Raw genomic sequence first — 18,168 nt, 5'->3', positions numbered from 1 at the left:
GTCTCATTTGTAGGAGCATTTTAACTTTCTTAAAGAATAGCTTTTATATTTTTCAAAGAGCATAATATTTCTAGAGAACAGATTTTCCTGGAGTGGCCCATTTTTTCCCAGAACAAATCAGAGCCCATGATACAGAACGGATAGTTTTTTTTCCAGGAGAAAGGGACCTTGAGAACACAGAGGTTTCATACTATCCAAGCCGGTGGCTGCTCTTGAATATATTTCTACAGGTGTATTCTTGGCCTGCGAATCTAATGACCAGGACAAAATGGGGACGGGGACAAAAATTCGATAATAATATTCCACTGGGGACGATATTTTTGCCTTTTTTTTAGTGGGAGTAGGTCCTATCAGGCTGTGAAAAGAGACCGTTAAAGTAGAGAATTTAGTGACATTTGACAATCAATTTTATTTTGCATGATTTCCGAAATGATTGACAGCAGGTTTAAATGTTAAATACAGTAGTTAGACGACTAGACAAATTTACATAAAATGCTCAATTATGTTGTGGTCATAAAAACTGTTACCCAAAGTTAACCACGCTTTACAATTTACACGGCCCCTACATTCTTCAAAACCACTAAATATACAGCTTCCCGCCAACGTAGATGCGTACTAAAGGCTATTTTTAGACAAAAGTGTTCCGTATAAATAGGGGCAAATTTATACTTCAAAAATCAATTCGAAATCTTCACTCAAGCAGTATAACAAATAAAGCAACACGTAGCTCGTGTCAAACGGAAAAACAGAGAAAATATGTATAAGGTACGTATTCCTTCATCTTCAGTAAAAAAATGAGTAAAATGTATTTAAGATTTTTGAGATAAAAAAGCATAATGTCTTTCAGAGGTACTATGCCTTTGGATGACACACCTCCATTTCACAGCCCTGGTTGAACTTTTTCCCGTAGTGGGGGTAAAAACCACTATCGAAACCGCAATGGAGAAAATTATAGCGTATTTATCCTAGTGGGGACAAAAGCTAAGTCAAATTTTACCGGGTATGAGACAGGGGTGACGATGCTATACAAACCGCAGTGTTTAAAAAAACAAGGGTGAATCCGGTGAATCCCCTGCTTACCATTGTCGACCATAGGGGTGTGCAGCTGAAGTTCAAAAAATGGACTCGTATTTTTGAAAAAAGTTCCATCCTTTCTGCCCAAGTATCCCCCTTTCCCGGGGGTTAATCTTGTAAACCGGGAAATATTTAGATCTAGAGTCAGCTCCTAGGTGACACAGAATGTCATAACAAGCAATCTGACGTCTCTGACGTTCAAAAAACGTTAGATGAACGTTAAAACAACGCTTATGTGCCAGTAGGGCTAAGACGATGGCGTATTTTTTCACACTGACACCCGGTGAGGGGGAAATAAGGGTCGAGGAAAGCTGGGTAAATGATTTACGGGCTTCTAAATCCTGATCCTTCAATGACTGCTTTGATAAAAAGGGGATCCTTACAGAGTCTTTTTTCTCAAAAATCTAATTGCTTTTCGTAAACTTCGCATAAAAATTACGTATAAGGTCAAAAGTATATTAAAATCTAAAGTTAAAAAAAAATAAAACTAAAGAGCACACGCCCATCAGTTTAGGGGTAAAAGCTGTAAGCGTACTATTACTACTAGGTGCTATTTTAATGTAGAGAACTTACAAAATTCAGAATCCTGTGACAAAAAGTTAAGAAATAAAGTGAATGGTTTTTGTGAAATATTTGTCATCCTTACGTGACATTAGCATTAGTTCAAAATAAAATCTATATTCTAAATGTTATCGAACATTTTTTCTATTTCAGTTCATTTTGATGGCGATGTTGCTCACTATTCTTCACGAAGTCTCTTCAAATGCTATCAGCACCAAATCGAAAGAAGCTTTGGCGTCAGAGAAGAAGAAGACAACGAAAGTTACAACAAAGAAAGCAATAGCACATGAAGTCATTCATCCTTCGATGCTTGGTGATGACATTGCTGTGCCAGAGGACATGTTTAATGCTTTCGTCCCATTCCTCCAATATCTTCAAACTAAAACCAAAAGTTTAATCAATCGGGCACCAGGACATCATAACTCTACAAGTGCTGGCTCTAAAATAGTACACTTACCAAATGTTGTATTCAAGGCTCTGAAACCACTTCTGGAATTATATTTCAAAGAGATTCCAAACCTTTTAAGGCCTCAAGTGAATACTGTTGGTAATGGAGCTGGTGAAGAGAATAAAATGAAGGATAATCCTTTTTGTGATTTTGCTTTTGATAGTTGTCAGGAATGCCTGGAATGTACGGAACAAGTGTGGGGTGTGGAAGATTGCATGTTTTGCTTTCTGAGCTTTTCTGGTAGTGTCTGCCCCCTCGAACAATGCTTATTTTAAATTTTACCATAAAATAAGAAACTTTAGCATTCTATGTTAATCTAAAAGTGATTAAATTCTGCGCAGGGGATTTGTAAAAAATATTTTTGTTAGTGTAATGATTGATTTCACATATTCCTTTTTAAAGTTGTTGACAATCTACGTTAACAATATTGATTCAATATTTTTTTCGGCTATCAAATTCAAAATGAGACTTTCACTTAAGAATGGAGATCAATAAAGCCCTTCCCAGCTGACACACAACGTTGTTTTAACTATTATTTAACGTTATATGGACGTTGTGAACGTTATATAAACGTCGAAACAACGTTTTGTGCCAGCTGGGTACTCACCGGTTGGTAGAACCTTTTCCCTCAGTGGGGGTGAAAATTTCTATCGAAATCCCAATGGGGACAAAAATCCATTGTTTCTAACTCAAAAATTCCAGCAGGGATGGTTTTGAAGTCCAATTTTTTCCATTCAATTTTCAATGGGGATATAATCATAGGGCAATTTACCAGTGGGGTTGAAAATGTAGGGTATTTTTTCCACCGGGGACGATTTTTTACCTATTTTTCCACTGGGTTGGGGGGTCCACCGGATCAGTGACACAGGAGTGTGTACTCGCCCAGCAAGAAGATTATTTCTATCTGGAACCTTTATAGTCTTTGCATATCATATCATATTTAAAACATTGCCGTTAACAGTCTTTAAGAGTTTTATATAGATAATATTTTTTAGGAAACTTGCAAAAAATTGAGAAATTTTTACCAATTCAAGAAGTGGATATTCACATGGTTCACAGCAGTATTTTTGATTCACTCATTTGTGCATATTCTTTTTAACTTTCTGTGAATACTCAAGTATTCTTTGAAGCTCTGTGGCCAATCCAATCCTTGTAGGGTTTAGATTGTAAACTTTTACTATTATTATCATGAATGGGTCCCAGTAATTGAGTATTTTCTAAACATTAATGAGTTTATATAAAACACATGTACATAGATATTTCATTTTCGTTTTTGAGTAGGACTGCAAATATTATTCGCCTTAATTTTCTTTACGAAGATTACAAAAATAATCATATCAAATGAAATCTTAACTGTAATTGGGAGAGGGCGTACGGGGTTTGCGATTTCCGAAATAGCAAATAATTTTGTTAAAATTTCCGAGATTCCGTAGAAAAATACTTGCAATTCAGGTACCGATTATTTTTCATCGTTTTGGCTAATTTTTCATCAAGTTTGATTTTTCATGTATGAATTCCGAAAAGGGGAATAAAAACTTTATAATACCGATGCCGAAATTCCGAAGCAAAACTTGCAAAAACATGCAAAACATGGATTTCCGATACCGAAACAATTTCAGCATTCCGAAATGCCGAAGGAATTTTGCCCGATTTTTGAAATTCCGAAGAAAAAAGAGTCAATTTCCGCAATTTCGAAATACCGTACGCCCCCACGTAAACCACATCGGACAGTCAAAGGTATCGAAAGTTCTGAGTTTTTCATACACGCTTTTTTTTATAAGAATGTCCATGATGAAAATGACCAAAAAATTAAGAATATGCTAAGAATATCACCATCGTGGAATTTTGAGACGTATGTACTAAATGTTAAATCTAGTCTGAATTAGGATCCTAACCTAAGAATGCTGTAAGAATATTTTAGGATAATTTTCCCAAAAAAGTTAAGAATATCCATGATGAAATGGATTTACACCATTCTTATGAAAAAAAAAGCGTGTACTTAACTTTTTAACACCAAATTCTTATATTTACCCCTCTCTTCAAAGAATTATTAGCGATTAAAGATTATTACAGATTCATATTAAAACAATCATCTTTTGAAGGGGCTCTTTCCCAGTTATTTTTCCAAAATATTTTCGGTATGTTAGTCAATTTTGAGGTTCCTCGATTTTTGTTTAGTAGTATATTATAGCAAATTTTGATAAATCACCATTGTTTTATAGAGTCTTGCAAGCATGTCTTAAATCTTAATGTCTTACTAACTGGGGTGTATATCCTTCCGCCCTCGATTCTCTTAAACAATGTGAAAATCTCCATAAATTGAATTTTGTAATTCATTTTGATTAAAAATAATCCAAGTCGGCCCAGAAGGCTTAGCGAGTATACAACAGAGTTTTGTTTGTTTCCCACAGCTTCCTCGTTTCCCATTTGATTTCTTGGGATTGGTCGGCAAAGGTCGATATATGATTTCGGTCTGTGCTTTTCACGGTAGCAGGTGGCTGTTTATGCCTAAGTGGGCTTAGCACAATTAAGTGAACGTCAAAATAAGTAACTAGTGTTTTTAAGATCTAAAATAATTAAATGATATATTTTTTTCTCACTTCTAGCGCCTGCTAAAATAGTCAAATAGTATACTAAGATACTAAGATAGTTTGTTAATTTATGCTTCAAAAGTAGGTAAAGAGGAGCCGTAGCCAGATGCACTTCCTTCATGAATAGCGAGTTTATGGATCTGTGCTTTCTACGATAGAGAGGGTTAGTTTCTAATCTGTTTGGATCCTGTGACTGTTTGGATCCTGAGTGGCTGTGGACGACGACAAATCAACACTTGGGATTTTACGGGTCAGAAAAGTGAATTTTTCAATACATACATAAGCTCGCTAAGCAAGTATCTCAAAAGGTTTCAGAAACGTCATCATTTATATTCTCTCATCCTGAAAAACATACTTCAATACAGTGAAAACTAAGGAAATGTTTGAGTCATTTAAGATTTCAGTTCCTGATTTGATGCTCGTTCATTTACAACAACTTCAAATCTTGTCTTCGTATTTCCAAAAAAAAACTCATATAGGGGTATGGTATTGACGAACTCTCTCCCAGACCACCTCTCCTAAAAAATTGAATAACAAGTCATCTCCTGGAAATCTGCGCTAGAACTCCGTTGAAGTTGAAATTTTGTGAAAAGAGGCTGAAAAATAAACGGACTATTGATGTCATTTTATGACGAGAGAACCCTCTGGAAACCCTGGAAACATTCAATCTAAAAACTGAATAAAACCCACTTGAAAAATCAACGATTTGAACCCCCTGGAAAAGTTTATCAATACCCCTGTATAGTTTAAAAATGGAATAGCACATTAACCAATAAAGGTTTACGTAGCTTGATTAGTATTTCCCTTGATGAAATATTCCTCCATAAATATGTCGACGTTGCTTTGATCGTCACTTTTCCTTGCATTTGAGATAAGTGAAATCAATATCCTGGCAATGTATTTCATCAAAACACATTCTTGCTGTATCACGAACATCTTCGGTGTCGCAAGTTGACAGGCTTCCTCCATCTCCTTGTGGTGTTACTTCACACTTTTCGTGAACATTTGAAGAAATCTTTCAAAGATTTTTGGCCATGACATGTTACGAATGCTATTGTAACACACCCTGTATTTCTGTCCAGATCTTTTTTCACATTTGATGATATGGTTTTTGTGTCACAAGTTGAAAAGCTTATGAAAAGGATGAAACGCAATGCAATGATGAAATTCGCCATTTTTTCTACAGTGAAATTTAAGGAAACAAGAACTTTCCTATATATTTTGTTTCTATCCAACATTTTAAATGAGACGAGAAGATATTCAGTTTTTCACAGATGTAATGTCTAGAGTGCTAAATACTAGTCTTATGAATCTAATTAAATATCCTTAAGAAATGGAATGGAAATTAATTATCATTATTTTACTTGATTGCTTGATTGATTAAAAAAACCCTAATCCCAGACTATTGCGATAATTTACGGGAAAAAGCAATCTTCTTCGATATTTATCAAAAGGGCGATAAAAGTCTGTAAGCAGCCTAAATCATTCAGTGAATATTTTTTAATTAAAATTATACAAAATAAATTCACATTAAAAAGTTAAATTTGTTACTTGTAGATCAATAAGTTCTATCAACAGAGCCTTAATGAAAGTGTTTTCTGACATAGACCTTTTCGACCGTAGTCGCGCGGACATTTCTTTGTCCGCTTCATCCCACTATAAACGTCCCATTCCTTTTTTCGCACCAATAGACAATAGAAAAATGCTTCGTGGATCAAGAAATTAATCATAGGCGTCGAAATCAAACGGACACTTACTGGGAAAGCTTTCGATCAGTTGAATAAATACCATAAACTGACAAAGGAGAAATTAGGTGATCAGTTGGGACATGGCTGGACTTATCATCCAGTTATTTGTGTTGAAAGGGGTGACCTTTTCTTCAACAATCAACATTACATTGACGATGAAACAGATTTGAAATGTTGGTTATCCGACCGTTCCCTCTGGAATACCTTTCATCCCAGCAGTAAATCAAGTTAAAGACCTCCTAAGAATAATTGTGTTTGCAATTCACGCTTCAAAAACAGCACCCATCACAACATCAAACTAGGCGGAGTATATCTCAAAAGCCATCGATACCGTCTGTACCACTGACAACATACTCTTTTACAGTCAGCGTCAACTTCCCATCATGAAGATAGACACTTCTGAATTTAATACCATAATCTTTTACTCCCCCATCCTACAGGAGAAAGCAAAACAATTGAGTGAAATGACGGAATACAAAGGACGTGTTATGTATGTCATTCACAGAACTTATGATTTAGAAACCCTTCTTGAATGGGGATTGAAAGATGAATTGGGAAACGAACATGGAGTTGACGTCTATGGATACACCGCATTAGTAAGTTGCATTTTGAATCTAATTTTGAATCTTTTTCTAAATCTAACCAAATAAAAAAAGGAAAAAATGCTAATTTTTTAAGACTTGTTGTCAACTATTCATAATTTTTCTTTTTCAATTATCTTTTTCGAATCAAATACGTGCAAAAAACTGATGTTACTGATGTTATTAAAAAAGTGAGAAACGCGCGAAATTTTGATTTCGTCGTGCACTTTTCCGTGACATTTTTTACAACCTCGCATAATTAAACTTGTTTTTTGAAGAGATAAACTTAACCCTTTTCATACTAGTCTTTTAGAGGTGTTCAAAACTAGGGGGGCTGTTCCTGTACCACAGAAACTTTTTCGATGACGTTACTTATCATGCACAAAGTGAGTAATAACCGAAAATTTCCTTTGTTCTTATAAATAGTATTGCATTCTAACAAAGGCTTTAGAAAAAACTTCCCGGAGTCCAAAATGCTTATTTTATCCTAAATGTTCAATTAATTACGGTTTAAACGATATATTTGACATAGAAAATGAATTCGTATTGGAAATGTGTCAAGTTTTGTGCCACCTTACTATCAGAAATGTCATCATGCTCAAGGGGTGAAAAATTTTGTTGTCAATTTTTTTTTTAATTGAACAAAAGTTAAAATCATCCACTAAATATTTGAAACAAAGGGGAGTTCCCGGTGTAATTTTGAACACCACAATTGATTTTAAAGAGCCTTAAACTACAGTTGGAAAGTAGAGTTTTAACTCTGAGTTTTAACATGATACTTAAAACTTAGACCTTAGGATCTCAGGATTTAAAAGCTAAAACTTGCTCGAATGAGGCTTGGAATATAGCCTAGAAGCCACCAAACCCCTCTAAAATCGATATATTCAATGGAAGAAAGTGAAAGTACTAAAATAGCAATTCTCGCCCGAACTTTAAATTCTGAAAAACGTTAAAATACACTCAATATATTTCAAGGGTGATTGTAGGAATTAACAGAAAATTTCATGCCAAAAGCTCTTTTATTCAGGAGCTATTAACATTAGTTTCACCCCCGAGCAGAAACCTCCCTAGTACGAATAGGGTTAAAATAGAATTTTTCTTTCTTACAAATAGTTCGATAAAGAGGAACAAGAAGATGAAATTGAAAAGCTGATGAAGAGGATTCGAACGAAAAACATCAACGCATTATTCATCGATGAATGTTCGATTACCGATAATAAAACGAAAAGAATGATAATGAGAGTCAAACAATACGTTGATGTGGTTTGGGTTGCATCAAATGTATACAGTCATCTCGAAATGTTATCAGGTGAAAAGATATATCCTCCACGGTATGACCATTTCATGAAATTCGAACTTGACGTGAATTTAAGAAACTGTCAAAGTATAGTGAAAGTGGCATTACGCTTTGAAGAAGGAAAAGTTCGGGCTATAAAGAGGATTTAGTACTTCCACCACAAAACCACCCTGACGGAGAGAAACCCTATCATTCCGGCTCGTTTGAAGATGCCATCAAAGAAATGAGGGAGAAAAATAACAAAAGATGGAGTGCTAGTGATATCTATATCTCATTTTGGATGCAAGGAGGATCACCTTCAAACATTGAATAAGATGAAATTGAAATGGAAAAGGTATGGGGAACGTAAAAACGATTTCAATGAAGGTGAAAGTCCATATCAATATCTCGTAGACGGAAACATTTTATTGATTGGTGACTACCATTTAATTTTCGGTTTTGAGTGGAAGAACATCATCATTGTCATGAGAGGATTTTCAACAATTATTGTTCACCATCCTTGTAATTCCATCATGAGATGCACGACAAATCTCATGATTGTTGATGAAAGAAGAAACCGGCAGTGAAGATCCTGCTGGTGGTTAAATTTGGTAATTTCTGCCAAAATGTTACAATACAATATCTGATATCTGATTTTTCATATTATGTTCACAATATTTAAATTTTCTTTTGCTTTTTTGGTAATATATGCGAATAAAAGGAGTTTAAAGGGAATAGCGCTATACTTATAGTAGGGGTCGGAGTTGCTGGTACTTCCATGGTATACTCTGAAATACATGCTGATGTCAGCCCGAAAGCTGATTGGCTTAACCGACAGTTATACGTGGTTTGAGAGTATAGCTAAAACTTTGTTATGTTTTCAACAGTAAACGAAAGTGAATGAAGACAAAAGTATCTTTGCAGCCTTTCTATATATGTGGAAAAAATATCCAAGCGAAAATTAGAGGTCAAACTTATGACGATAATTGATTATATGTTTCAAAATTTCTACCTAAATTTCTATCACATTAATGAGGTTACTCAATAATAATCCATTTTAGATGGCAGTGTTATAACATTTACTTCTATACATACCCCTTTAATTTAATTTTTGCCCCGCAGGGGCTTTTGTTGCTTCACGTAGCGGACTTGCTCGCCAGAAAAATATTCATGATTCATGTTCATGTTGTTTCTTCAGATTTTTTTCGTGATATTTTTTTTAACTTTCGTGCATTTTACACAGAGCACTTGTGAAAGCGAGAAATCGAAAGTCCCGTTTGCACTGCCAGTCTACACAGTTTAAAGGTTTCACAAACAACAAACAGCTCTGATTTTTGCTTGGTTAATATCTTTTTAACGTAGTTGCTCAAAACTAAAACTGGATTTAGTTGAGGGACATTGTTTGCTGCTGAATGAATAACTATCAAACTACTGATATTGGATCAAACCTTATACGATTGTCGTCAGAAGAAATGGATGACATCTTCAATCAATGTACAATGAATGACAGTGTGGTTTTACACACACAGTCTGACAGTGTCTGGACAGTTTTATACAGTTAGGAACATTTGGCGAGTTCCTGTACGCGGCTGCAATCAAAAAGATCATAACATCACTCATTAAAAAACGGCGTTCGTGTCTCTTCGCATTTTTTTTAGCCTAGACGATGTAGCAAACATAGTAAGTATAAGCACACTGTGCTTTTAATTGGCTGAAATTATTTTTTGCGTCGGAAAAACTTTTTCAAACTTTCTGCGATGATTGACCTAACTGTTACAATGAAAATTATCCAGCGCATTTTTTATCTTCTTACCTTCTTCATTTTCAATGAAGCACTCAAAGTTTACTGAAGGTAAGCACATAAGATATTCTTATAATTAATGATACTCATTGAAACACGCTTCGTTGTGCACTGCGGTGGAGTGCATGACGTAACTCGCGCGGCAACTAACTCGCCTTCTGTTGGAAGATCATATTGGGCGTTTTGGCGTTACCACCCATTGAAGCAGCGGGCGCCTCTGTCTTTCCGCAACTCTTTCCACCATTTTAGATGGTCTTAACAATAGATCCAAAAGGGCGCCATAATCTTGGAAGATGATTTGTTTTGGTCTCCGGCTTTGGGAAGTAGCAATGTTTTTGGTTGTTTTCGATGAAAAATGGTAAGAAACTTAAGTTTACAAGTGTCATTTAGTTTTTGCTGGTTTATAGAATGGCAGGATCCTGGATGGTTTCCCTAACTGTTATACGCTGCTCTACCGAAACCCTACTGAACCCAGTACCCTATATATGGATATTGCATGCGCCGAAAGTAATTTTTCAAAGAGTAATCCTTGCGCCAAAACGTGCTAAAAACTGATGATACCAACATTGAGTTTCTTACAGAAGATTTAGTGAGTGAGACATGCCAATGAGAATATACTATGACTAACATGGAACTGATTAATTCTCGTGGACATTTGAAGCACAGTGTTACAGCAAAAAAATGGTTGAGCATGGGGAGCAGCGAAGCAGCGAGCAGAAAAATGTAAACAGAAGCGGAACAAAAGCCGAAAAAACGATGGATTATGGAGTATATATTTGATGCTATTTTGTGAATAATTTTTTACGCCAATATTGAAGTTTTAGCAAACTTTGAAAATGATGTTTATGCCATGATGAATGATTAATGCCATGCAAAGTAATGTTCGATAAAAATCAAGAAAACAAAAATTTGTTCAATTTATTGTAAAAGCTTTTCGACTATCGTCATTGTCAGTACAGTACAAAATACATAAGCGTATGAAAAAGTATCTACAATTTATAAAGCACGATGTTTATGCCACTGTGCCAGAACGGTACTTTGATGTCTATGTACGCCAAAGATTTTCAGCTTTAGTTACCTGAATTCCAGACTGGGACAAAACATTTCAAGCTTCTAAGAAAAGCTTATTATTACACACACTATTGGAGTAATTTCAATTTGAATTGTTTTGTCACATATTATGAACAGACTCGAACACTGAACACTCTCTCTACTAATACCACCACTGCACACTGTACCGTGTTGATGTTAAACGTAGGAGCGTACTTTGCTCAAATCAAAACTGAACAAACTTTTTGACTTTTTAGAACCAGACGTCCAATGAAATACAAACACAATGTTGTACCCACCTGTGAAGTGAAAAGTTTTTAACCATGTTGACGGTGGTTACAACAGGACACGGTGTCTGAAATAACAGTCATTTCGTTGAAGAATCTCCGCTTTCTTGCTTGCCAGGAAGTGGAAGTGGAAGTGGATTACAGCGATAGAAAAAAATTGTGTACACAGTGGCGGATTAGATGTTATTTTAATATTTTCATGGTGACCAATTTTTGCTGAAGGCCCCTTTTCAGATTTTCTTAGGATTTTTATTTTATGGTCTTTTTGTAAATAAGAACAAAGGCTGTGAAATCCGACAAATTTAATCCCTGAAAATTAATACCTTTATTAAAATTATCTGATTCAACTGCCAATTTTGAGAGCAACTACACGTTTTTTTTTTATAAGGAACCTTAACTTCGCTCTGAGCCTGGAGTTCCTTATTTTTACAGAGAATTTCAGTCTCAAAGTTCCTTACTACATAGGAAATTTTGAACTTTTTGCCCCTTGAAAGATCAAAATTTGGTCAAATTAGTCCCAATAAGGTACATTATTTTCAAATTCACTTATTCTCAGCCTGAGCAGTTCCTTAACAATTCCTTATTTTTTGAACCATTTTCAGCCTCGAGTTCCTTATAAACGTGTTCCTTATTAAAAAAAAAACGTCTATCAAATTTATATCTTTAGTAACCATGAAGAAATTTTATTCAAGCTAACTGAAAACTTTTTGCAGAAACACGTATAAACATTGTTAAAGTTTTTCAGATAATTTTCAGTAACCTTTGATACAAATAGATTATATCTACAGTATGCCACCAGTCCAAAGTTACTTACTTTTTAAATTTCAAATCAAATGAATGCATTCAATTTCATTTTGGAATTCACCTTTAATCTGCATTATGCTTTCTTTATGGGAGGGAAGCACTTTCAGTTTCACAGTACACATTCTTATGTTTGGGTTTTCAAAATATTTTTATCTGGTGATTGAAGAAAATCAACTTTGATATCATTCTAGCTCTTAACATGTTGCGAAACCTGTACAGTAATGGTTTTATTCAGGTCACTTACTTTGCATCAGAAAGTGTAGATTAACACTTCGTTATGTATGGATCTTATTGAGGAAATTTTAACCGCATCGGCTCGTGTTTCTTAACTTTAAACAGCTCTAGTAACATTGAGCACTTTCTATGAAGACTCATTTCACCAATTTACAGTCTGATTATGATTCCCTTGCTCTCTTCATGGCTAAATTCCTCTGGGCTAATATCTGCTATCAGCGGGGCATTCATAGCGACAGCTAATTGCTAGTTTATATTTTAACGAAGGAAAGAAAACAGATAAATCGCCCAAAAAGATCTTGTTCAGATATAAAATGGCAGTATCCTCTTTACTTACACGCTTTTTATAAGAACATCTAAATTTTTTGAAGCTTTTGGATGTTTAATCAATTAAATGAACATTTTCATGGAAAGCACTCGATATATCTCCAAAGCCAAATATATCAGAAATTATTTTTCTTTGAAAAACGGCCTTCGGAAGTTCTGAAGTTTTCATATTACCCTGGAAAGGTTTTTCAAATGTTTACCAATATTTTACCAATTTGTGAATATTTTTGTGCAAGTTTCCTTAAAAATTGACTGCGCTTCATAGTCCATGAAAAGCTTGAAAACTTTTAACTTGTTAAACTTTTTATTGATGCCAATTGATCTCATATAGTTTGTTTTATAAAAAGATTGTGTAATTGATATTCTTAGAAAATAACTAAAATGTTACAAATAGAAAGTTTTTGGCATTGTTGAGAGTAAAGGTTAACATAAACGATTTCAAGAATCAAGTATGCTCCATCGTCGCAGGGACAAAAGTGGTTTCACTTTTATTTGTAGTGAGGTGACACGATAAAGCGTTTCAGAGGTTGTTGGGTTGGAGAATGTTGCATTGCACCAACGCGAGAAAAATTTCTCGTGTCCCCATTCCTTTAATTTGAATTTAATATCAATCATAGGAATTATCAATCAGAGGTATTAATTGTATGTGGTTTTTATTTTCTTACGCATGCGCACAATAGTAAGCCTCAGATATGCAGTTCTTAGCCTGGATTCTTCATAGGCTCCGACAAAGTCAAATTTGTTCGACCAGTTGTGTTTTAAAGTCCCATTCCACTGCGTGCTGTGCCAATAAATGGAAAATCCTCTTTAGCTTTCTTAGGAACTAACATCTGGGCTACCCTTCCTAATGACTTCAAAAAACTTAAAAACGTGTAGAGGAATTTAAAAAAGAAATCAAGCAATGGAGGCCCACTACTTGCTGAAACTGTCACACCTTTATTCACGGCGTTTGTTTTCTCGATTGAATTTAAATTACTTTGTAAATAACACTTGATTCTGAGTATCAAGTTTTAGATAGAATTGTAATTAAAAGTTGATATTGATTAACCTTGAGCTAAGTACGCTTTGTACTATTATACATCAACTTTTTAAACATCAACTCTAAATGTTTTGATTTTGGCTGTTTTTGACTGGAATTTTACGGTTTTTTGGAATTTCCATAATTTTTTTAGGATAAGTACCCTTCAAGCATTTTTAAGCCAGATTTTGGATTTTTATATGCGATTATGCAAAGCCCAAATTGAATACAGCAGTCTATACTCGCTTATCCAAGTCGCACTGATGAATATTGGGAAGGATGAAACACGTGTCTGCGGATAGATATAAAAAACATAGAATATAATTTCAAGCTCTTATTTATGCAGGGGTGAGATAAAAGTACAAGTTTCTTACAATAAAGTTATAAACATCTATTACCAACAAAAATATAATTTCTGAAAACCAAAGTTTATTAAATATGTCTTGTGGGATAAAGTGTGTTTTGTGGGATCAAGCGTGTCTTGTGGGATAAAGGCACTTTTCGTAGCTGTAATGAACATCTCTGCAAATGCTTCGAAAACCAATCCCGTAACACATTTTTTGTGTTTTATGAATAACTGTTTTGATATCACAATGTTTATCCATCATTCGACAATCTGTTAATTTTCTCTCCGTGCACTGAAAGAATGCTTCTACATTCAAAACTCGGTGACACAGTATATAAGCCCTGATGGTACACCCTGTATTCTGTGATAGGTCGACTATGTCTCGTTTGTCGATGGTGGTTGAAAAGCTCGACGATAAAATGGTGGTGAGGCAAACGAAAATTGGAGCCAAGCAAAACTGCATTGTTTTATTGTTTAATCTGAATTGAGGAAATAGCAATGGTGTACAGTTAACGATCTCTAATTCGACATTCTACTATTCGATAAGCTCCATTATTCGTCACCGTCAACAAGAATCTCTCTCATAACCTAATCATAGGCGTAGCGAGATCATAGATATGTGGAAAGCCCTAAGGGCTAGATTTGCAGCTTTTATCGAAAAGTGAAGCCGAAGTTTGGAAGGATTTCCTACCAAAGTCACGTGACTAAAATATGCAATTTCACCGGTTTGAGAGATGTGAAATAGCGTTTGCCGCCCACGATCTCGCGCTCCGAAAACAATTAAAATGCTAGATCCTATCCATCGGCACGAAATTTAAAAAGTCAAATTTTTGCTTCACTTTTTTTGGGAGAAAGCTTAAAGTTGCCTATCTAGCCCTTCGGGCTTGGATATCTGTGAGCGAGATACCCTGCAAAATTTATGAGGGAGTGCAGACGTTTATGACATATTCATTATCTTTTGATAAAACAAGGACATTGATTACAGTGTCGTAAAAACCACTACGCCTATGAAAATTCTACTATTCAATACGCTACCTCAAATCAAATTTCCCTTGAAGAACGAATTAGAGAGACCGAACAAACAGAAGACTCTGAGCAACCCTGATTACTTCAAAGGGGAGTATTTGTTTCATCCTTTCAGAACAGAGTGATAGGAACTGGACTGCTTACAAAATGGATGATCGGTGGTGGGATTCAGACAAGAATAGCTATAAATCCTAAAGTAATTTAACAAAACTATTCGTAGAGCATTTAATTAAGGGCTCTGACCATAGTGAATTTTTCATAATTGTCGTGTTTACAATGTGTTTTCTGACTGATGTAACCAACAAAACTATGGCATGTTATACGAAGACAAGTATTTCAACTTTGAGGAGCTTATTTTCGGCGAAGAAAAAATATTTTGAAAACATTTTTGCACTAGATGGTGTATCTTTAACCAAACAAACAATACATTTTCGGAAAATTTTTGTAAAAGCTTCATTGTCTCAAAATCTTGAAAATAGTGGCTTTTGACTAATTTTTCATCCCAATTTTTTGCACAAAGAGAGTCATAACTTTTGAAACATCAATTTAGAAAATGTTTCCGAAAGTTTTTAGATACTTCAATCTTTTGCAAACAATTTAAAACAACTTATAACAAATCTGCGCATTCGATCGTTTGACTATGGCCAGAGCCCTTAAAACAAATTATTCAAAGAAGTCAAAATTCAAGGTGTTCTTTAGGTTGCTCTTTCCACCAAGAAGATTTCAATCAAACTGATGAACAAGAACACAGTTTATATTGAAATCGAACTCCAGAGTTGATGTATCATCTTCTTATTCTTCTTTAACCCGACACTATTTGTTCAGCAGGCAGAATATCGAAATAAAAACATTTATTATACTGTATACGTAAGTTTAGAAAATATCATATTTCTAAAACGATCGCAAATGAATTTTATGAAATTATGCTCCGAATAAAATTAGGACTACCCTGAGACTTAACTTCAAAGATTCTGAGCATAACGATAAAGTGCATGAGTACACCCCCTTCTCACAGACCCACTAGGATATTTTCAGCCAGTGTGGGTTAACCCTATCCATACAAGGCTTTTAGGGCTGATTCATAACTAGTGAGGGCTGTTCTTGTGCCACCCCTTAAACTTTGACCTAGTCGGTCTTTTTGGATGAAATTCGGCACACAGGACCCTTGTCATATGTCGTATAAGGTAACTTTAAAGAAAAGATAAATTTCATGACTTCACTTATCATGCCCAAAGTGAGCAAAATTTCCTTTGTTCTTATAAATAACTACTTGTATTCCAAAAAAGGCTTTAGAAAAAAGTTCCCTGGATCTAAAAGGCATACCGGATAAGTGGGATGGGGGAACCTGGGAACCTAAAGTGGGAACCTAAATGAACACCGGAAAAGTGGGATGGGGGAACCTAAGTGGGAACCTAAATGAACACCGGAAAAGTGGGATGGGGGAACCTAAGTGGGAACCTAAATGAACACCGGAAAAGTGGGATGGGGGAACCTAAGTGGGAACCTAAGTTGTTTAATTATTAATAGAATTGAAATATTTTTCTTTAAAAACAAATACATAAGCGAAAAATAAGACTTGCTCGATAGCAAGTCTTATCGTAGTTTAAGAAGAATTCCTTTATGTTTAAATAAATAGGTCTATTGAAAATGGCGATTTGTGTTTACTTTTCAAATTTTGCACATATTTTTTACCTGAAAAGTGGGATGGGGGAACCCGGGAACCTAAAGTGGGAACCTAATTTGTTATTATTATTATTTTTCTTTAAAAACAAATACATAAAGATAAGAAAGAATTTATATGCAAGGAAAGAAAAAACCTTTTATCATAATAAGAACACCAGTTATTTACTTTTTACATTACGGTTCGCAAACAATAATGTTGAAAATAAAACAAAGGGAATTTATTTATTCAATTAGCTCAAAAAAGCATGTTTATTTATCAGCAGTTTTATAGTGCATCTTTTTGAAAGGTTCTTTTTAGTAAATTGACTTAATTGACTTTAAACTTTAAACTTTAAACCGTCATATCTTCAAATCTAGAAGGAATTAGAAGTTCGTTCATAGCTCGATGGATAACTTAGAGCCTCTTCTTTCTTTTGCACGGATCTAATTTGCTTGAATATAGAATCTAGTAAAACATTATTTACGATCTAGTTTTTGTTCACTCTTGATGCAATACACATTGTTTTTTATTAGCAGCTCCAATTTCAGGTCAGGGCTGGGGTCGCTTAGCATTTAACGGATTCTAGATCGTTTTTCTTTCTGTACCAACCAAACAGTACAGCGTGTGAATACACTTCATTAATTAGAAATGTTTGATAGTAAAATAGAACATATTGCACGGCTTGCCACGTTTCAATACACATAAGCATAGATCCACTCAAGGTAAACGACCTACCGTACGTGCGGCCCTTTTTTCCAAGCTTCCCAAAGTACACTGTAAGGGTGGAAATTAGCAAAAATGAGAATAAGTGCACTCTAAGGGTTTAAAATTTGGTCAAAGCCAGTCCGGCTTTTAGAATTTCATCCGAACAAGTGTCATGTTTTAACACTGGGTAAATTTTGGAACATCAAATATGTCCATCCCTATCAGGATCTGTTCTAGAACATGTTGACCAAGAAAAAGATCTAGGAGTGATAATCGATAGTGACCTGACCTTTGAAGCCCATATATTCAGTAAAATCAAGAAAGCTAACTCTATCGTTGGCTTGATTAGCAGGAGCTTCGAATTTCTCTCACCAGATATGTTTCGAACGCTTTTCATTGCATTTGTCAGACCCCATTTGGAATATGCACATGTAGTATGGTCTCCAAGGCTAATCAAACATATCAATGCAATCGAGGGCGTCCAACGAAGAGCTACAAGGCTAGTTAGTTGCTATAGAAACTACTCATACGAAGATCGGCTACGACTCATCAATCTACCTAGCCTAAAGACCAGGCGGCAAGTTGGTGATATGGTGGAAGTTTTCAAGAACCTCCACATTTATGACGA

At 35.1% G+C, this 18,168-nt stretch overlaps 1 protein-coding gene across 1 annotated transcript; it reads left to right on the top strand.

The window, feature by feature from the left end:
• Positions 1 to 685: 685 nt before the first annotated feature.
• Positions 686 to 2,466, top strand: LOC136809098 (uncharacterized). Its single transcript, XM_067065676.1, has 2 exons — positions 686 to 765; positions 1,789 to 2,466. Exons 1-2 carry the CDS (start codon positions 757 to 759, stop codon positions 2,356 to 2,358), a joined length of 579 nt encoding a protein of 192 aa, XP_066921777.1. The 5' UTR covers positions 686 to 756; the 3' UTR covers positions 2,359 to 2,466.
• Positions 2,467 to 18,168: the final 15,702 nt, after the last annotated feature.

Source organism: Clytia hemisphaerica, unplaced genomic scaffold, assembly GCF_902728285.1.
Source record: "Clytia hemisphaerica strain Z4C2 unplaced genomic scaffold, Clytia hemisphaerica genome assembly, whole genome shotgun sequence".
Taxonomy (NCBI): Eukaryota; Metazoa; Cnidaria; class Hydrozoa; order Leptothecata; family Clytiidae; genus Clytia; species Clytia hemisphaerica.
Note: the sequence above shows the minus strand (reverse complement) of the source record. Positions and strands in the feature narration are given on the sequence as shown.